Here is a 22,621-nt window from a genome sequence, read left to right on the forward strand (position 1 = left end):
GGATATGTGGATAGTGGAAGCAACAGAGGGATCATGTATTGGAACCTTTACAAGTCACAAATCGAAGAGATATGGATTGTTACACCTAAGGAACTGGAGGAAGTAACTTGGGGACAAAAAATGGTAATAATGGTGGAAGCAACACAGGACATAGCAATTGACAGAGGGTGTAAGGAGCAGGGTTTCAAATATTTTGTAACCTTAAAAGAATATTTATATAGGATGTCTTTTGAAGGAGTAAATTGACCAATGCAAAGTGTTATCACTGACAAAATTTCAATGCCAAATGTCTTACATTTGGCATTGAGGGTAAAGGTCGGTGCTAGTCTAAGTTTGAATTTTTGTTTGCCTTAGAGTCTTGAGTCAACTATGTATTCTCACCCATCACCGGTCATTCTCAGTCATCCCCGTCTCATAGCCATGTGTGAAACCGTGCATGAGTTACAATGTGTCACAAAGCTTTTTAGGTTACTTTGTAGCTCATGTGATAATTTTAAAGTGTTTCCGCAGCGCATAAAGCCTTTTTGTAATTTCGCAGCGCAACATGTTTTAGGATGCGCTACAAAATTGGGAATTTGTTCGAATCCATAGCAACTGTCATGCAAAATAGCTCTGCGGTGGATGTATTTTACAGGTGGCATGCTCTCAAGCTCCTGCGTGTATGCTTGTTATCAATTCTGAATCTCGAAGCCTCAAAGTTCATGTAGGAGAGGAAGCTGCTCGCAAGAAGGCTGAGAAATTGGAACTTTTAAAAGCAGAAAGGAAGGAGAAAACAATGACATTATTTCGACAGTCACAAAAACATATATTCTACACCGAACCTAGTAAAGTTGAAGCTAGGAACTCTGTTACAGTCTTTTACAACCCATCTAATACAGTTTTGAATGGTAAATCTGAAGTATGGTTTCGGTGCTCTTTCAATCGATGGACTCATCGACTTGGTGTTCTTCCACCCCAGCGAATGATCCCGGCAGATAATGGCTCCCATGTGAAGGCAACTGTTAAAGTGCCACTAGATGCATATATGATGGATTTTGTTTTCTCTGAAAGAGGCGATGAACATGGTGGATTGTATGACAATAGAAATGGTATGGACTACCATGTTGCTGTGGTTGGAAGAATTCTGAGGGAGCCACCAATACACATTGTGCATATAGCTGTGGAAATGGCACCTGTTGCAAAGGTTGGAGGACTGGCAGATGTGGTTACAAGTCTTTCTCGTGCAGTTCAAGAATTGGGACATAATGCTGAGATCGTTTGCCCAAAATACGATTGTCTTGATTACAGCAAGGTTCATGATTTACAATTTGGGAAAGAATTTTCTTAGGGAGGTACCAAAACTAAAGTCTGGCATGGAAATGTGGAAGGCTTGTCTGTGTACTTTATAGAACCAGACAATGGAATGTTTTGGGTTGGTTGCATCTACGGCCGTAAGGATGATGGACAACGTTTTGGATTCTTTTGCCATGCAGCCCTTGAGTTTCTTCTTCAAAGTGGGTTGCATCCGGATATTATACACTGCCATGATGGTATTATTGTGTTATTGTTATTGTCGGTTGAGAGAAAAATGCAGTCGCTTCAGCAGAAAGCCGCAGAATGGAGCGGTGTGGCTCCAGAGGATGCATTTGCTATAAACGGCACTAACTTATATCTGAAGCTTGGGCACCAAACCTTCGTTGATCTCTCTACGGGATTCTACAACAGGGTCTACGCAGATGATCAGCAGTGGTTTCAATCAATCTTTGCCAACTCAGAAAAGAACGGCCAGAATGCCCATGGACCAGCTGATTTTTCTTCAGGTGAACAAACGACTGAAGTGGAGACAAGAGATTCTGAAAAGACTGAATATAATGTGGAAACCTTTACAACCAAGATGGATGAAGAAATGCAAAGAATATTCTGAAATGAAGAATGCATTACAGAGGGAACTTGCTTATTCACAAACGCTGAGAAGTCAGTTAACTCTTCTGGAAGAGCAAATGACCAATTGTACAGTCTCCGAGGTTAGCTTAGAGGACGAGATCAAAAAATTCAAGGAAGAAAAGATTTGTTGGCCTCAGAAAGAGGTTTTCAGAGAGGAAGAAACTGAAAGGCTAAAGGCTGAAAACGATTCTCTAGTAATTAAAGAGATTGCCAGAGAGGATGAAGTTAAAGGATTGAAATTTGAAAATTTCCGTCTTCAGAAAGAGGTTGAAGAGATAAAGTCATCTTTGGAAACTCTTTCATTAGAGAACCAAAATTTGACAGCCCAGAGAGTTGCAGTCCAAACTAGGATGCAACAACTTGAGAAAAATTCTACAGCTCATTCTCAACTTGAGCAGGATATTGCCATTGCCACCACTCCAGAAGTTTCAAAAGAATGGCTTGATGGGGGTTCTGCAAAGGATCCAGTAGCAGAGGCAGCTCAAATTGCAGAGAATTCACGCATGCAGAAAGAGGCAGCTGCTGCCATAGTTGAGAAACTAGTAATTGAAAACACTGAACTTATGGAAAAGGTTAATCAACTCAGTACCATTGTTGATCAACTCAACAAAAAGTGCAGTTCTCTTGCAGAATCAAAAGTTAGACTACAGGAAACTGCTCAAGATGCCATTGCACTGTCACCATTGACATTCAAGGAAAATAGTTCAAGTACAAAGCTGAGTAATGGTGTAGGTGTGACTAATGATCCTTCTGTTAGTATTGTTAACAATGATGTTACTTCCTACATTGAATCAGAAATAGTAGAAATCATGGAAAGCAAAGATCATGTGACAGTAGAAGATGGAGAGAATGGTCTTTCAGTCTCTGATTCTATTGGAACTGTTGAGGAAGTTAAAACAGATTACTTTCAACTCCGTTAGAGAACCTGTAGATATGGCTTCAAAGCTAGAAAACTGTGGTCTGTATTGTTTCCTTCTGAATTGGAGAAAATTGTTGCCACTGTTACAAAAATCTAAATGAGGTGTGGAATGTCTATAATGCGCTCAACTATTTACAGGCTCTTGTTGAGAAGTCTGAGATAATCCAGCTCCAAGTATTGTGACAGAGAGGAATATCCATGCACCTGTACTAAGCATACTAACAGTAAAAGTTACAGTCCCATTGGTGTTCAGTGGTTTTGCTTTTGCAAGCATTGCATTAACTACAAGGCTTCAACCAGGTTTAGAGCAATTGTATAAAGAACTCAGATATCAAACCTATGGCTGAGCCTACAAATTTGAAGGAGCTGTAGACTTATTAGAATCGCAGATTCAAGCATTGTTTATGTAGGTTGTCCGGTGACTGTGGCATAAATGAATACAATTTCAGGTCTTATTGTTTTAACATATCTCAACATAAAGTCATGCTGTATAACTGATGCTGGAGGACTGTAGCTGCATGTTTCAGTTGAGCTAATCAATTATGATTGACAAATCAGCAAAATATTTTTGTAAGGTGTTGTCTTCACACATGAAAAAAGGTGGCCAGCACATCATGGACGTGGTGCTCTACATTTTTGGGATATTAAAGAGCTGGAGACATGATGCTGCATTTTCGAATAGGTAGTGGAAGACTGGAACTGGAAAAACAGGGGTTTTCTCCTAACATCACTGAACCATCAACGCATTCAGCATCCAAAGCTAGCATGGAACATTGAATCCTCTTCTCAGCTATCTCGGCCAAACTGAAAGGAGACAGGTGTCAAAGAACAAGGAAGAATCATTCTACGAGGAGGATAGAATTAGAGTTATAGTTTAATTAGGACTCTTTAAAATTCCAGTTTAGCACTTATTGCATTTAATGAGTCAGTTAAATAGCAGATAGGGGTAATTAGTAGCAGTCATCGAGCTCCCCTCATGCTGGAGGAGGAAGCTCAAAGTAGTTAAAATTATGTTTCTATATATAGATGAAACTTTTATGTAATGGGGGTTGGACTTTTTATAAAACAGAGGATTGTTTTGGCTGATGTAAAAAGTAGAGTTCAGTAATATAAATGACTGTTTTACTTCTCAGGATTCATACAGTGTTTCTATACTCAAGATATGTGGTTTTGTTGTGTTCTTGATGTTTTTTACAGTTTTGTAAATACACAATCACTCAGAATTCACTTATGCTGCTCTGATTTCCTGTGTGTATTTGTAAACTGAGGTTTCCTATGAGTTGTGTTTTGAGTATCTAAATGCCACATGCCCTGAATTCTATGTAAGGCATCATCATCGTTTGTTGTAGTATGTTTGACTCCATAAGCCCAATGGAAGCCTGTGTAATGTTTGTCCAACCAGCATGTTTGTTAAATTCACCTTACAAGAGTTAGCCATCTGATCAATAGCAAAAATAAATAACCTTTTGAGAGAGCCCTCTCAGGCTAAGGAGGCTAAGCCTTAGTCAAAAGCTTGGTCTGAAACAGTTACACAGAGTTTACCTGATCAGCAGCCCTTCAGTGCATGATTTTGTGATAACATTTTGGTGCGTCTGCCGGGAGCCTGAAGATTATTCTTTCCCGAAATTATGAAGCTGAACTTCTGAAGGTAGCAGGAGCTCAGAAGGTTTTTGAGGCTGCAAAACTACCTTGGCGACTCCATTGTTGAAGAATTCGAAATTCATAGGTTGATGGTGATTCCACTGGAGTTATGAAGGACCCAGATGCTACCATTCTTATTTCAAGGTATGCATGCATAGATTTTTCATGAATTCATGGTTTCCCAAATCATTTTCCTAAGGATGCATATTTTCTAAGGAATGGTCCAAAATTCAACGGAGAAGATTTGAATTTAACTTTGAAGCATATATCAGATTTTTGTGAATTTTCACAGCTTCTTAGAGTTAAACATGAGGATGTTTGCATTATGTTATTCTATGATTCACTTCAAGGGAAATGTAAACAATGGATTGAAAGCTTTCCTATCAAATCCATTAAGTCATTTCAAGACTTATGGCTTATGTTTTTGGAGGAATGGATAGATAGGTCAGAGGTGGTGGCAAACTCTCCTTCAATTCAAGGTTTCAAACAATGGAATAATGATCATAGTAATGAAGAAACAGATGAAGATTTTTCTTTGTCCTTGTCCTCGTATCTAAAATCATTTGACTGCAAGGCAGAGGATAAGATGAAATTTTTGGATGAATTTGCCAAAGACATTGAAGGTTTAGAAGGTCAAATTCAGGCATATAGTCTTCATAATCATGATCATTATTTTCAGCAGCTTTCTATGGCAGAACGCAAGGAGAGAGTGTTGCTTCCTTTCTCTTTCACGATTGACGAAGAGTACACTGTTGTTGAAGATCAGTTTGCACAGCTGGAAAGTTACAAGAAAAATCAAGCTGATCATGTATTCTGGGATCCTATAGCTGACTACATGGAAGAGTTTTACTCTCCAGTGTTTCAGTTTTCCTATAAAGATCAGAGACAATTTCAGTGGCAGCGGTCATCATACTATCGTATTGGCTCTGAACTCCGATGCAGTCAAAGAAATCAAACATTAGATAAGACAAATGATTGGCTACATTGGAAATTTCACATTGATTGAGCTGAAAGAAATTTGAATTGTTAGGGTAGGTAGGTAGGAAAAGGCAAATAAGCTCAAGGTTGACTGAGAATTTTTTTTAGTAGATGTAGATTTCTTTCTCCAATAGTGATCATCAAGCTTAAGCCCGAGGTGAAGGCCCCAGAAGCTTGAAGGGGATGATTGTCGAGCAAATTTCAGTTTGTCATAAATGGATAAAGCACTGGACCTGCGAGTTCTTAGTATACTACAGGAGCACACTATCCCAAGTGGAGCCACTGTTATCACTGACAAAATTTCAATGCCAAATGTCTTACATTTGGCATTGAGGGTAAAGGTCGGTGCTAGTCTAAGTTTGAATTTTTGTTTGCCTTAGAGTCTTGAGTCAACTATGTATTCTCACCCATCATCGGTCATTCTCAGTCATCCCCGTCTCATAGCCATGTGTGAAACTGTGCATGAGTTACAATGTGTCACAAATCTTTTTAGGTTATTTTGTAGCTCATGTGATAATTTTAAAGTGTTTCCGCAGCGCATAAAGCCTTTTTGTAATTTCGCAGCGCAACATGTTTTAGGCTGCGCTACAAAATTGGGAATTTGTTCGAATCCATAGCAACTGTCATGCAAAATAGCTCTGCGGTGGATGTATTTTATAGGTGGCATGCTCTCAAGCTCCTGCGTGTATGCTTGTTATCAATTCTGAATCTCGAAGCCTCAAAGTTCATGTAGGAGAGGAAGCTGCTCGCAAGAAGGCTGAGAAATTGGAACTTTTAAAAGCAGAAAGGTAGGAGAAAACAATGACATTATTTCGACAGTCACAAAAACATATATTCTACACCGAACCTAGTAAAGTTGAAGCTGGGAACTCTGTTACAGTCTTTTACAACCCATCTAATACAGTTTTGAATGGTAAATCTGAAGTATGGTTTCGGTGCTCTTTCAATCGATGGACTCATTGACTTGGTGTTCTTCCACCCCAGCGAATGATCCCAGCAGATAATGGCTCCCATGTGAAGGCAACTGTTAAAGTGCCACTAGATGCATATATGATGGATTTTGTTTTCTCTGAAAGAGGCGATGAACATGGTGGATTGTATGACAATAGAAATGGTATGGACTACCATGTTGTTGTGGTTGGAAGAATTCTGAGGGAGCCACCAATACACATTGTGCATATAGCTGTGGAAATGGCACCTGTTGCAAAGGTTGGAGGACTGGCAGATGTGGTTACAAGTCTTTCTCGTGCAGTTCAAGAATTGGGACATAATGCTGAGATCATTTGCCCAAAATACGATTGTCTTGATTACAGCAAGGTTCACGATTTACAATTTGGGAAATAATTTTCTTGGGGAGGTACCAAAACTAAAGTCTGGCATGGAAATGTGGAAGGCTTGTCTGTGTACTTTATAGAACCAGACAATGGAATGTTTTGGGTTGGTTGCATCTACGGCCGTAAGGATGATGGACAATGTTTTGAATTCTTTTGCCATGCAGCCCTTGAGTTTCTTCTTCAAAGTGGGTTGCATCCGGATATTATACACTGCCATGATGGTATTATTGTGTTATTGTTATTGTCGGTTGAGAGAAAAATGCAGTCACTTCAGCAGAAAGCCGCAGAATGGAGCGGTGTGGCTCCAGAGGATGCATTTGCTATAAACGGCACTAACTTATATCTGAAGCTTGGGCACCAAACCTTCGTTGATCTCTCTACGGGATTCTACAATAGGGTCTACGCAGATGATCAGCAGTGGTTTCAATCAATCTTTTCCAACTCAGAAAAGAACGGCCAGAATGCCCATGGACCAGCTGATTTTTCTTCAGGTGAACAAACGACTGAAGTGGAGACAAGAGATTCTGAAAAGACTGAATATAATGTGGAACCCTTTACAACCAAGATGGATGAAGAAACACAAAGAATATTCTGAAATGAAGAATGCATTACAGAGGGAACTTGCTTATTCACAAACGCTGAGAAGTCAGTTAACTCTTCTGGAAGAGCAAATGACCAATTGTACAGTCTCTGAGGTTAGCTTAGAGGATGAGGTCAAAAAATTCAAGGAAGAAAAGATTTGTTGGCCTCAGAAAGAGGTTTTCAGAGAGGAAGAAATTGAAAGGCTAAAGGCTGAAAACGATTCTCTAGTAATTAAAGAGATTGCCAGAGAGGATGAAGTTAAAGGATTGAAATTTGAAAATTTCCGTCTTCAGAAAGAGGTTGAAGAGATAAAGTCGTCTTTGGAAACTCTTTCATTAGAGAACCAAAATTTGACAGCCCAGAGAGTTGCAGTCCAAACTAGGATGCAGCAACTTGAGAAAAATTCTACAGCTCATTCTCAACTTGAGCAGGATATTGCCATTGCCGCCACTCTAGAAGTTTCAAAAGAATGGCTTGATGGGGGTTCTGCAAAGGATCCAGTAGCAGAGGCAGCTCGAATTGCAGAGAATTCACGCATGCAGAAAGAGGCAGCTGCTGCCATAGTTGAGAAACTAGTAATTGAAAACACTGAACTTATGGAAAAGGTTAATCAACTCAGTACCATTGTTGATCAACTCAACAAAAAGTGCAGTTCTCTTGCAGAATCAAAAGTTAGACTACAGGAAACTGCTCAAGATGCCATTGCACTGTCACCATTGACATTCAAGGAAAATAGTTCAAGTACAAAGCTGAGTAATGGTGTAGGTGTGACTAATGATCCTTCTGTTAGTATTGTTAACAATGATGTTACTTCCTACATTGAATCAGAAATAATAGAAATCATGGAAAGCAAAGATCATGTGACAGTAGAAGATGGAGAGAATGGTCTTTCAGTCTCTGATTCTATTTGAACTATTGAGGAAGTTAAAACAGATTACTTTCAACTCCGTTAGAGAACCTGTAGATATGGCTTCAAAGCTAGAAAACTGTGGTCTGTATTGTTTCCTTCTGAATTGGAGAAAATTGTTGCCACTGTTACAAAAATCTAAATGAGGTGTGGAATGTCTATAATGCGCTCAACTATTTACAGGCTCTTGTTGAGAAGTCTGAGATAATCCAGCTCCAAGTATTGTGACAGAGAGGAATATCCATGCACCTGTACTAAGCATACTAACAGTAAAAGTTACAGTCCCATTGGTGTTCAGTGGTTTTGCTTTTGCAAGCATTGTATTAACTACAAGGCTTCAACCAGGTTTAGAGAAATTGTATAAAGAACTCAGATATCAAACCTATGGCAGAGCCTACAAATTTGAAGGAGCTATAGACTTATTAGAATCGCAGATTCAAGCATTGTTTATGTAGGCTGTCCGGTGACTGTGGCATAAATGAATACAATTTCAGGTCTTATTGTTTTAACATATCTCAACATAAAGTCATGCTGTATAACTGATGCTGGAGGACTGTGCTTTTGAAGTTACACAGCAGTTTCGTAGCGCGCTACGAAACTGCTGTAGCTGCATGTTTCAGTTGAGCTAATCAATTATGATTGACAAATCAGCAAAATCTTTTTGTAAGGTGTTGTCTTCACACATGAAAAAAGGTGGCCAGCACATCATGGACGTGGTGCTCTACATTTTTGGGATATTAAAGAGCTGGAGACATGATGCTGCATTTTCGAATAGGTAGTGGAAGACTGGAACCGGAAAAACAGGGGTTTTCTCCTAACATCACTGAACCATCAATGCATTCAGCATCCAAAGCTAGCATGGAACATTGAATCCTCTTCTCAGCTATCTCGGCCAAACTGAAAGGAGACAAGTGTCAAAGAACAAGGAAGAATCATTCTACGAGGAGGATAGAATTAGAGTTATAGTTTAATTAGGACTCTTTAAAATTCCAGTTTAGCACTTATTGCATTTAATGAGTCAGTTAAATAGCAGATAGGGGTAATTAGTAGCAGTCATCGAGCTCCCCTCATGCTGGAGGAGGAAGCTCAAAGTAGTTAAAATTATGTTTCTATATATAGATGAAACTTTTATGTAATGCGGGTTGGACTTTTTATAAAACAGAGGACTGTTTTGGCTGATGTAAAAAGCAGAGTTCAGTAATATAAATGACTGTTTTACTTCTCAGGATTCATACAGTGTTTCTATACTCAAGATATGTGGTTTTGCTGTGTTCTTGATGTTTTTTACAGTTGTATAAATACACAATCACTCAGAATTCACTTATGCTGCTCTGATTTCCTGTGTGTATTTGTAAACTGAGGTTTCCTATGAGTTGTGTTTTGAGTATCTAAATGCCACATGCCCTGACTTCTATGTAAGGCATCATCATCGTTTGTTGTAGTATGTTTGACTCCATAAGCCCAATGGAAGCCTGTGTAATGTTTGTCCAGCCATCATGTTTGTTAAATTCACCTTACAAGAGTTAGCCATCTGATCAATAGCAAAAATCAATAACCTTTTGAGAGAGCCCTCTCAGGCTAAGGAGGCTAAGCCTTAGTCAAAAGATTGGTCTGAAACAGTTACACAGAGTCTACCTGATCAGCAGCCCTTCAGTGAATGATTTTGTGATAACACAAAGAAGCAACAATCAACAACAAGAAAAAGTGAAAGGAGCACTATTAAAGATGAAAACTATCAAGTGGATGAGCAACAAAATCACTGTAGTTGTTGACAAATGATTGATGACGAAATATGGAGTGGAAATACTTCACAGAAACAAAATTAGGTTTGGGATCCTAGATGGTTGCAAGTAACTACAAAGAAACAACAAAATAGTAAATAAAATGGCAAGCGAAAACATAAAATTTGGGATCTAGGAGGACTTGGCAACAAAAGACTCATGATCAAGACATCATGAATAACTTTTTCCTTGGGAGTATGATGCAGGAGCATCAATAAAAACTCGAACGACCAAGAAGGTCAAACCTTTTTACCAGAGGACTTGGTTCCTTAAAGTGTGTATTTTGGTTGGATGGGGAGAATTATTTTTTTTTCCATGTAATCTAGTAATTTTAGTGTTTTGTTAAGTTTTTTTGAGATGCTCGGAGTCTATTCTGAGCCAAGTTTGATATTTGATCCTATTTTCAAGGATCTCAATAAACCCACTTTGTAATATTAAAAGTATCTAGAGTAATGGAAAATTAGGGGATTTCGAGTGTGCACTAAAGTTGTAGAATAATTTATGTTTCATAATCCCTTATATAACGATTTTTTTGTGTATGTGTTTAATGGAATTTTGAACATGTGGTTCTCCACACTTAATGCTAGTGTTTGTGACCCAACACATTCCTTGGGGTCCGGTATTGGTTGTGTATGTTTTTTTGGTAGAGGTTGGTTGAGTCTATGCAGAGGATGCACTCTTCTATTTATTTTTGGAAGCCGAGTGGAGCCACCCAATGAGACTTAGTTTATTAAGCATGTCTTAGAGTTTTATTAGAAGAGAGGGGTCAAGTGTAGAGAACCAACGGGAAGGGCCAAGAACTATTTTTCAAAGGAATAGAGTGATTGGAACATCTATGAAGGTGTTGACGGTGCTGGACCCGCCACCATGTCAAGGGTATCTCCCGGGTAAGAAGTCCCAATTAGACCTCAGATCATTTGGTGAAGGAGTCCCAACAGTGGGTCGTAAGGTAATGCCTTGACCGCGATGTCGCACAGAGGCAAGTAAGATAACTCTGTCAGTAGAAAGGGTGTGACTGCTGCAATGAGTAAAGGAAGATGTATGAGAGGTTCTAACACAAAAGGGGGAGAAAAGGGTGAAGGTGAGTTCTAGGTTGAAAGGGATCAGTCCCAACTCGGCTAGGAACACACAACACAAAAGGACATACACAGCTTCCAGCGGAGCAGTCCACTCAGATTCGGTAGTCACAACATACAAGGTAAGATAACACGTATAACACTCATAGATCAATCCAAACGAGTGCAACAATTGTTACAGCAAGGTTCATGTGAAAGGTCTGTCTCGTGTCTGGCAAAGTAGTTGACATGGACGGTGACAACATTAAAAACATATACAACACATTTGCAACAAGATTCATATAATTGCGTGTGAATCAGTTCATACACAAATACGTAAGTTAAACAACATATATTATTAAGGCGACCAGAGAAGTCCAACTACAATAACAACTTTTGCACGAAAATATGCTGGCTCTTATTATATAAAAGTGTAAGTTCCAATCATACAATACATCCATGTAAACCTGCTAGCCCCATCAGTGAAATGTTATAGCCACATCCGCCTGCTCCTCCAAAGATATGTACTAGCTCCGTGCAGTGGAGAAGCCAAGGCACATTACAATACTATCCAAGCCTTCTTCAATATAGTCTTAGTAGAGGCTTGGTTGACCAAAAGCCTCTACAATGAGTTATGAGGGACTATTTATAGCAAAGGGTGGGGTGACCCTTGATATTCCCTTTTGTGACAGTTCAAATACCCTCATGACTCTTCACCTACTCTATGACTGTTACGTCCAACTATGGACACTTGACTTACACTTGACATGACTCAACGTTACAATGCACATGTACTCATGTGAGACAACATGGATTGAGAAAGCCAAGCAAGACATCACTGACACTCAGTCTGTTATGATGAGACCAACTCTTTGACATGCTTGTGATGGTGAAGGTGGTGAGCTGATGTCAAGCTTGGTCGTCCATGATGGTGTGCATGCACCTCATGGTGACATCTTGCTAAAGTGAACTCTTGCCTCCGTTGCAATCGATGCATTGGTTTGATCCCTTCATCCAATTCATCTGCTAAGATGTGCATGGTATTATTGGGTGCGGCTGAACCAGAAACACACTAATGCATAGTTTCCGTGATGATCTTCAAGTGTGTTTTGGTGGTCATGCACATCAACTTTCTAAAGTACATGTTCAGCTCCAGTTGGACTTGCCTCTTATCTTCGCCTTGGTGAGTATGTTGAATGAGTTGGATTGCATTTGTGCCCTCAATGACATGCATGATGCTAAATCCCTTGCATGCAATCAACAACACTGCTCACCATGTCTACTTCGTGCTAGCTGCTAGGATGGATCTTTAACTTGTACGGACACAATTTCATCTATGAGTGCATGTTGCGCTCACTGTTGTTCCTGTTCCTGCTGCAACTCATTCGTCTATCTATGCAGCTTCATGTTCTTCCTGAGTTGCTGCTTCAACACATGCAACTCCTTCTTTGTTCCATTATCTGTCTTCGTACAATCTTTATGTCACGCCATCACCTCATAGCCAAAGTCTCCAAAGTTGCTTTCATCATCCATGGATCTACTTGTGCTTGCAACCTTGTTTCACCTCTGTGTTGTCAACAACCCTAATCTTGCATTCATTTCATTTGGTATGCTATCTTCCGCTGATTTTCATGATGCTGCTCACTGTGATGTTGCTGCTATCATATCTTCATTTCCTTGTCTACGAACAACATGATGTCTTTCTGGGTAGGCAAGTCCATAGACACTTGATTGACTGTAATCCCAAGTGTGCTCTGAACGGTGTCCTCGTTTCTACTCCCCTGGAAACCATTACACCTGTATTGCTGAGAGGCAGATGAAAACCTCTGATACCTAGAGACATGGAAACAATTATGGCAAGGAATATGTCAGTCAAAAACCAAAATGAACATGAGAACTGACTTGCAACATACCTGGGTGAATGATCATGAAGGTTGCGCAATTTCGGCCAGGAGGTCAGGAGACTAACTGCCAGGACTGCACAAGGCACAGTCTGGGCTGCTAGGAGACTGACTGGTTGTTGGAACTGTGCAATGCATAGTCCAGTCTAGCTATTGATTGCTAGGATTGTGCAATGCGCAATTCCAGCTGGGAAGGACTATTGGCCTAGGGACAGATTTGCACAATTTCTTGGGCCAAGCAGCCAGTGTCCTCCAAAAATGCGCAAAATAGTCCTAGAGGCCAGTGCTAGTAAGGAATATGAATTTCTGGAGAGGAAGGTGAGCCTTCCTTCCCCATATTGCACAATGCAGACTTGGTGGAGGCAGAGTCCAGGCAAAGGTTGGCTTGACTCGTCGACGGGAAACTGAAAGAAAATAAGACAGTGAATGCATGGAAACATTAAGTGATAGCAGAAGTGATTGATAGTGGATGCAAAACATTAATTAAAGATTACACAAACAGATCAACATGCATGTGGGTGAGGTAGTTCGCTGAATGGGCAAACATCGGCGCAAAACAGTTTCATCAATGCGACAACAGTGAGATAGAAACGAAAACTAAAACAGAGCTAGGAGAAGCTAGAATACATGTAAATGACACCAAGCATTCAAAGAAATCAAGAAAACAGTACACACACAAGTGAAAACACAAAAAGAGACAGAAATGCATCACAAGGCATGGGAATCATGCTTACCCCAAAACAGCTGAGCCGAATGTGTCGACTAATCCTAGATGTGATGTGGGATGTTAGAGCTACAAGGTTGATGTGAGGAATGAGCTCTACAGCATCCAACTGATGAGTTTTGATAACATCAATGTTGTGACACACATGCCACAAATCTAGGGGAAGCAACAACTGGTGGGGGGTTTCTGAATTGCTCCTTACATGTAACCTCTAACTGCTAAACATAGATCCCTGAGACAAGGGATGCCTTTGCATTCTACCTTAGGAGAAGCAGCCTATGCATGCAAATTTGTTTTCCTCGGTCCTAGAGGTAACCGATCAACTCAGCTGCACATGCAAGAGGCTTTTCGACTGCTTGAAGGAAATGCTCATTTCTAGCTGGGAGTTGGGCTGACTACCTAGGGGATTTGCACAATTTCTTGGTAGAGCAGTTGACCACTGCCCAGATTTGCGCAAATTCTAAGCTGAGCAGCCTTGTTGGGGAAATTTGTGCAAATCCTGCTGGGAGTGTTAGGCAGGATTGCGCAATCTTGGAGCCCAGTGGGCTGCCATATAGGATTGCACAATTTCTGGAGGGAAGGTTGGTTTCCCTCAGGGAATGCACAATTTTCAAGGGGAATCTTCTCATCCTACAGCTGTACCAAGTTCGGGTGAACAGTCTGTGAGGGGAATGGATCAAGTTGTGACCGAAAGGCTGCCTTTGTGCAAGAAAGACATTAAAGCTTGTGAACTTGATGAAGCAAGGAAATCTGTTGTGAAGGCTAGAAGGGAGGCTCCAAAATGAGGCTAAGGAAAAAATTTTGAGGATGGTTGTAGCTGCTACAACACTTGGTGACACATTGGTAGAACTATAACTCTCTGAATGGACCTTGTTCGTGAAAAGAAAGTCTAACTCCTCCGGAAGTATTGTTTAGTTCTTAGCTTATATTGGCTTCACACTAACTTAATTCTAAGATGTAGCATCTACCAAACCCTTGGTCGATTGACACACATTCTAAGCTAAGGAAACACAGTTGTTTCTGTTGGGGTTGAGGGGTATATAAGTGCACAAGCAGTATAGTCGTTAGAGTCTTAGGTTCATCTCTCGTGTTGCTCCACAACCAGGGGGCCTGGACAGTACCCCGGTGGAGTCACACAGGAACAAAAGCATGGCTCCACTACCATCGAGCCTGGTCAGTACCCCAATGGAGTTACTTGCCTCACCTCCCTACGCATGAAGCTTTTCTCTTATTTTTCCTTATTCATTTTGAATTTTGAATTTTTTGACATTTCATTTTTTCATTTTCATTTTAATTGTGCATAGCACTTATTCATTTCATAGGCGGAAGAGGGATCCCGACTTATTGAGAGTAGAAGAGGTTGTTCCAATAGAGAAGTAGTTTATTGTATCTCTGACGTGCCTGTTAAGGTTTTCCCCCTCACCTTACTCTACTTGACTGAGTTGACAAGGGTTAACCCAAAAACAATCGACTAGAGAAGGTGACACTAGTTAGCACGCAAGCGTTGTGTTTACACCAAGGTTCACTTCGAATAGTATGTATTTTCCTTCGACATATCATGGAATTAAAGTAACAAGCTCATCATACAGAGGCAAGATGACAGATAATCAAGTAGTGATAGTTGTACAAGCCATCTTGTACTTTACCCAACTCGCTTCAAGAGTCATACATGGTTTCCTGCAAAACTAACCTATGAATGAAACAAGCGAATGAACAAACAACAAAGCAAAGCAAGAGTGGAAGAAAAGTGAAAGCGAAGCAAGTAGGAAAACAAGAAAGCGAAAAAACAAGAAAACAAAGCATGTAAGCAAATAAGCATGCAAGTAAGCAACTGAAAGCAAACACTATTGCTACTCCTACACTAATGGTGCATGGTCCTGATCACGTGAAGTGATACTTCCAATGCAGCCACCGACGCATTGGTAGACCCATGTTGGTGCAGGTTTGGTCTGTGAGAAACCTAGTTGTGCAAACCAGCAAGCAAGAAAGATACAACAATGAAGACAACCAAATTTCATGGTTCAAAGTGCCCACGCGACATAAGTGAGTGCATGTGCATGACGGGCAATCCGCAGACTTATCATGGTGTTGTGTGACACTGCATGCAAATTTGAGGCATAAGCACACTCTTGACTGTGACATGAAAGCAAATGAAAGAAGCAAAGATAACTTGCATCATGCACGAGTGCTTGCAATGTAATACTCCTCCAATGCATGAGAAATTGGATCGTGTAGTTCGAGTGGAGGAAGTAAAAACTGAGTGTTATATTAATATTGAGTGCATACAGATGAGCGATGAGGAGCCTTGAGTGTTTGAACAATTTCGTGATCGGAAGCGAAACCAACCTCAAGACAGCGAGGGCCTAACATAACCATCATCTCAGGCTGAAGTGCCTCGACGGTTTGTGGGGTTTCAACTTCACTGACAAATGGATCTTTGTAGACCAGTGGCTTAGATAGATTAACAACGAGTGAATCAACATCGTGATTGGATGATGAGGTGAAGAGATCACGACAACCAAGATTAGAAAATTCAGGATGTTGGTCGGCATCCTCATGGTTTGATGAATCACATAGAGGGGTAGATGAGGAGGAAGGATGTTCACCCTTTGCGTTTTTGGAAAAAGCAGATGAAATCTCAAGTGGATTTCCAATGAATGATTGGTCCTCTCCATTGTTGGATGATGCGCTAACATACGTTGTGTCCTACGAAAGATCAACTATGGGTGCATCCATGGATGAAGACACACATGCGAAATCATGGATGGCAGGTTCACCAACGATGTTAGGAAAGAACAAAGGGGGCTCGGATGGAAGGAAGTCATCCTTCACCGAGTTTTGATGCTGAAGCTCCCACTCATACTCTTCATGAATGACAATGCATGTTGGTTGTGCAACACCAACTCCATCAGTGGGTTGCTCCTCGCTCACAACAAGCGAAGAGTCCGGAATGGATGGACACAAGACGACATCATCCGGAGGAACGCCCGAGTGTGAAGACGAAGGTCGAAGAAAAGAATGCATATGAGGACTCGAAGGACTCATAGCCAAATCTACGTGAAAATTGAGTGAAGTGATTTTGGGAGGGTGTGAAGGATGAACAGGTGTGTGAGCATGGTACTCAACATCACTGGGTAGTGGTGGAGCTGTTGAATAAGAGGAAGGCAGATAGTTAGTTGAGAGAGTGCCCACTTCCACATGAGATTGCGTGGCTCCATCAATGAAGAATGTTGAGCGAGGCTTGATCACAAACTTTCTCTTGGGACTGGCAGATTTCTTAAGGCAGTACTCGAACAGGTCCCAAAGATAAGCATATTTTGTCTGGCTCCTCGGAGCTTGAAACTGCAAGTCACGGAAGCGTTGCCAAAAATTGATAACAGATTCATGCGGAGCCCTCTATTGTTGTAATAGTTTTCGGTCAAGATAGTCTAGATAAAAATGATAAAACGTGTCTTCGATAAGATCACATAAGTGCTCAAATGAGTGCATGGTGTTAGCTAGTAGACTGAGCACCCAAAAAAATGGAGATTCACAAAGTGTGTATGCAAGAAGAAAACCAACCTGTTCATTAGAAAACTCATCTTCCTCATGAATCATGGAAATAAAGTTATGTAAGTGCACCGACCAGGCCACTTCGCCTTCACCATCATATGTGTGAGTGGACAAGAGATCGAAAAGCTTCCCTGAGATGGAGAGAACTTCACGATTCAAAAAACACCTCGGGTGAAGAAGAGTGCAAGACTCCATGAAAGATATGCAAAGGCTCAAAACTGGACGAGAGGACACAACTTGTGATCAGGCCCTCCTTCTAGTGCCAGAAATGTTGACAGTGTTGGACCCAACATGTCAAGGGGATCTCCCCAGTAAGAAGTCCCATTTAGACCTCAGACCATTTGGTGCAGGAGTCCCAGCAATGGGTCGTAAGGTAATGCCTTGACTGTGATGTCGCACAGAGGCAAGTAAGAAAAGTCTTTTAGTAGCAAGGGTGTGACTGCTATAGTGAGTCAAGGAAGATGTATGAGAGGTTCTAACACAAAAGGGGGAGAAAAGGGTGAAGGTGAGTTCCAGGTTGAAAGGGATTAGTCCTAACTCGGCTAGGAAAACACAACACAAAAGGACATACACAGCTTCCAGCGGAGCAGTCCACTTGGATGCGGTAGTCACAACATACAAGGTAAGATAACACATACAACACTCACAGATTGGTCCGAACGAGTGCAACGGTTGCTACAACGGTTCATGTGAAAGGTCTGTCTAGTGTCCAACAGAGCAGTCGACATGGACGGTGACAACATTAATAGCATATACAATACATTTGCAACAACATTCATATAATTGCATGTGAATTAGTTCATACACAAATATGTAAGTTAAACAACATATATTATTAAGGCAACTGAAGCAGTCCAACTACAATAACAACATATGCATGAAAATGTGTTGGATCTTATTATATAAAAGTGTAAGTTCCAATCATACAATACATCCATGTAAACTTGCTAGCCCCATCAGTGAAACGTTACAGCCACATCCGCTTGCTCCTCCAAAGAGATGTACTAGCTTCGTGCAGTGGAGAAGCCAAGGCACATTACAATACTGTCCAAGCCTTCTTCAAGATAGTCTTAGTAGAAGCTTGACTGACCAAAAGCATCTACAATGAGTTATGAGGGACTATTTATAGCAAAGGGTGGGGTGACCCTTAACATTCCCCTTTGTGACAGTTCAACTACCCTCATGACTCTTCACCTACTCTATGACTGTTACGTCCAACTATGGACACTTGACTTACACTTGACATGACTCAATGTTACAATGCACATGTACTCATGTGAGACAACATGGCTTGGGCAATCTAGGCAAGACATCATTGACACTCAGTCCACTGTGATGAGACCAACTCTTTGACATGCTTGTGATGGTGAAGGTGGTGAGTTGATGCAAAGCTTTGTCGTCCGTGATGGTGTGCATCCACCTCATGGTGACATCTCGTTGCAGCGAACTCCTGCCTCCGTTGTAACTAGTGCCTTGGTTCGGCCCATTCATCCAACTCATCTACTAACATGTCCCTAGTCTTCTTGGGTGCAGCTAAACCGAAAACACACTAATGCATAGTGTCCATGCTGATCTTCAAGTGTGTGTTGGTGGTCATGCACATCAACTTGCTGAAGTACATGTACAACTCCAAATGGACTTTCTTCTTGTCTTCACCTTCGTGAGTGTGTTGAATGGGTTGGATTGCATGCATGCACTGACATGAATGATGTTGAATCCCTTGCATGTGATCAACAACACTTCTCACCTTGTCTGCTTTGTGTCAGCTACTAGGATGGATCTTTAACTTGTACGGGCGCAATTTCATTAGTGAGTGCATGTTGTGCTCATTGTTTTTCCTGTTCTTGCTACAACCCATTCGTATGTCTGTGCAGCTTCATGTTCTTCCTGAGTTGCTACTTCAGCACATGCAACTCCTTCTTTGTTCCATTCTCTGTCTTCACATGATCTTCATGTCGCGCCATCACCTCATAGCTAGAGTCTCCAAATTTTCTTTCATCATCTATGGATTTGCTTGAGCTTGCAACCTTGTTCCACCTCCGTGTTGTCAACAACCCTCATCTTGCAATCGTTGCATTTGGTATGTTGTCTTTAGCTGTTGTTCATGATGCTTCTTGTTGTGATGTTGCTGCTCTCATAACTTCATGTCCTTGTCTATGAACAACTTGATGTCTTCGTGGGTAGGCAAGTCCACAAACACTTGATTGAATGCATCCCCAAGTGTGCTCTGAACTATGTCCTCATCTCTACTCCCCTAGAAAACATTGTACCTGTACCGCTAAGAGGCAGATGAACACCTACGATACCTGGAGACATGGAAACACTTATGGCAAGAAATCTATCAGTCAAAAACTAAAATGCATATGAGAACTAACTTGTAACATACTTGGGTGAATGATCATGAAGGTTGCACAATTTTGGCCGTGAGATTGGGAGACTGGTTGCCAAGACTGCACAAGGCATAGTCTGGGATGTTGGGAGACTGATTGGTTGCTGGAACTATGCAATGCACAGTCCAGTTTGGTTGCTAACTACTAGGATTTCGTAATGCAAAATTTTAGCAGGGAAGGACTGCTAGCCCAGGGAGAGATTTGTGCAATTTCTTGGACCAAGCAGCCACTGTTCTCCAGAAATGCGCAAAACAGTCCTAGAGGCTAGTTTTGGGAAGGAATGCACATTTCTGGAGAGGGAGGTGAGCCTTCCTTCCCCAGATTATGCAATGCAACCTTAGTGGAGGCAGAGTTTGGGCCAAGGTTGGATCGACTCGCCGACGAGAAACTGAAAGCAAATAAGACAGTGAATGCATGGCGACACTAAGTGATAGCAGAAAATATCGACAATGCATGCAAAACATGAATGAAATATTCTGCAAACAGATCAACATGCATTTGGGTGAGGCAGTTCGCAGGTTGGGCGAACGTCCGTGCAAAACAGTTTCATGCATGCAACAACAATGAAATAGCAACGAAAACTGAAACAAATCTAGGGAAATATAGAATACATGTAAACAATAGAAAGCATTCAAAGAAATCAAGCAAACAGTATGCACACAAGCGAAAACACAAAAGGTGACAGAAATGCAGCACAAGGCATGGGAAGCGGGCTTACCCCAAAACAGCTGAGCTGAACGTGCCGACTGCTCCTAGATGTGATGTCGGATGTCAGAGCTACAAGGTTGATGTGAGGAATGAGCTTTGCAACATCTGACTAATGAGTTTTGATAACATCAAGGTTGTGATGTGCATGCCACAAATCTAGGGGAAGCGACACCTAGTGGGAGGTTTCTGAATTTTTCCTTGCATGTAACCTCCAACTGCTAAACATAGATCCCTGAGACAAGGGATACCTTTGCATGCTGCCTTAGAAAAATCAACCTACGCATGCAAGTCTATTTTTCTCTGTCCTTGAGGGAACTGGTCAACTCAACTACACATGCAAGAGGTTGTTCGACTGCTTGAAGGAAATGTGCATTTCTGGCTGGGATCTGGGTTGACTGTTCAGGAGATTTGTGTAATTTCTGGGCAGAGCAGCTGACTGCTGTCCATATTTGCGCAAATTCTGAGTTGAGTAGCCTTAATGGGGAAATTTGTGCAAATCCTGCTGAGAGTGTTGGTAGGCAGGATTGCACAGTCTTGGAGCCCAACAGGCTACCAGAGAGGATTGCATAATTTCTGGAGGGAAGGTTGGTTTCCCTCCGGAAATGAGCAATTTTCAAGGGGAAGCTACTCAGCTTGCAGCTGGACCAAGTCCGGGTGAACAACTTGTGAGGGGAATGGATCAAGCTGTGGCCGAAAGGCTGCCTTTGTGCAAGAAAGACACTAAAGCTTGTGAACTTGACGAAGCAAGGCAATCTGTTGAGAAGGCTGGAAGGGAGGCTCCAAAATGAGGCTAAGGGAAAATTTTGGAGGGTGGTTGTAGCCGCAACAACATAAGGATACATACTTTAGTCTATCAAATGTTGGAGATATTCCTGTCTTAGACTTTGTTTCTGTGGAGGCTCGATGAAGTACTGCTTACAAAATAGTCAGTGTCCAGGGTCATCACTTAACGGGGGTCAGGGAACATAATCAAATTTCTATCACAAGATTTTCATCTAAATACAGATTAACCAGAAGAATCTCCGTAGAGGTTTTCCCAAGTGCATGTTTTTTAAATAACCTAGGTTCAGGGTTCCAAGGTCAATACTTGATGGGAATTAAAGTGACATTTGACAGGAAATATTCTCATCCCAGGGTTTGTTTCCCTAGGAGTTTCCAGTAGAAGGTGAAGTGTACTCAAGTTGAAATTATAAGTGTCTGGTTTCCATGGTTCTATCACATTGTATTTTCCCTTGATGCTTAAGCCCAAATATAAACAACAAGAATACTAACATAAACTTGGTTGACAAAACAGGGGTTCAACAATAGACGGAGAAGAATCTATGTTCTAGAGTTTGTCTCCCTGGAAATTTAAAAGGGAGGCATTGGTGGCTTGGGTCCAAAATTGTTGGTGTCGAAATTTAATCGTCGTGCTCATGAGGTATGGGCATATAAATTCTCATCATTAAAGCTTGGTGCTAAGGTTGGTTGAACCTTTTTATATATATAAAACTAGCATGCATATATAATAGGGAATGCCACATAGGATGACACTGGTCGATTCCCCTTTGGGATTTTTGACTCGAGATTAACATAACTTGGCTTCGATGGTTATTATTTGAAAGATTTAGAACTCAGTGGCTTTTATAAGGTTTCTCCCCTTCCCCTTTAGATACATATATATTATACGAATTAAACATCATGATTGCGTTGTAATATCCCATAATAATAATAATAATAAATAATCAATAAATATAATAAAATAATAATATGAATAATGTTATTACTTTATTATATTTATTTATTGGTTGATTTATTTATTTAATACATAATAATAATAATAATAATAATAATTAATAAATAAATAATAATAAAGAAGTAAATAAAATAATATAAATATAAATAGAATAACAAGTAACGAAGAAAATACTTAAAAAACAAAAAAAAACAAAAACTTGTAAAGATCTTTGTAAGAAGCACCTAGAATCTGTGTCCCCCGTCTTTGCAATACATATCCAAATACATCAAGCCGGTATACATCCGTATCACTTTCTAATTGCAAAGGTTTTTCCTGTATGTAATGGTTTTTTTCCATGAACAAATCGTGCACAATGATTTTATTCCGATGCATTTGTGGGGAATACCCTTATAGACATGTATGCAGAGTGGAAATATAGAGGATGCACACGAAATTTAATTTTCAATTAACCTAACCAAACTCTATGTATATCCGAAGCCATCCATGCC

General features: G+C 40.7%; 1 protein-coding gene and 3 pseudogenes across 1 annotated transcript; all 4 read left to right on the plus strand.

Moving 5' to 3' along the window:
* The first annotated feature begins 661 nt into the window (after nucleotides 1-661).
* Nucleotides 662-1,903, plus strand: LOC149146486 (soluble starch synthase 3, chloroplastic/amyloplastic pseudogene; annotated as a pseudogene).
* A 1-nt stretch (nucleotide 1,904) lies between these two features.
* On the plus strand, nucleotides 1,905-2,943 carry LOC149146487 (uncharacterized; annotated as a pseudogene).
* Nucleotides 2,944-6,148: 3,205 nt separating this feature from the next.
* On the plus strand, nucleotides 6,149-7,390 carry LOC149146488 (soluble starch synthase 3, chloroplastic/amyloplastic pseudogene; annotated as a pseudogene).
* A 1-nt stretch (nucleotide 7,391) lies between these two features.
* Nucleotides 7,392-8,430, plus strand: LOC149146489 (uncharacterized). Its single transcript, XM_089452782.1, is given in 2 exon segments — nucleotides 7,392-8,303; nucleotides 8,305-8,430. Coding segments are annotated over 2 exon segments (1,038 nt in total).
* The last annotated feature ends 14,191 nt before the right edge of the window (nucleotides 8,431-22,621 follow it).

The sequence above is a fragment of the Pinus tabuliformis genome, chromosome X (assembly GCF_031772625.1).
Source record: "Pinus tabuliformis cultivar Carrire ecotype Pingquan chromosome X, CPIR1, whole genome shotgun sequence".
Taxonomy (NCBI): domain Eukaryota; kingdom Viridiplantae; phylum Streptophyta; class Pinopsida; order Pinales; family Pinaceae; genus Pinus; species Pinus tabuliformis.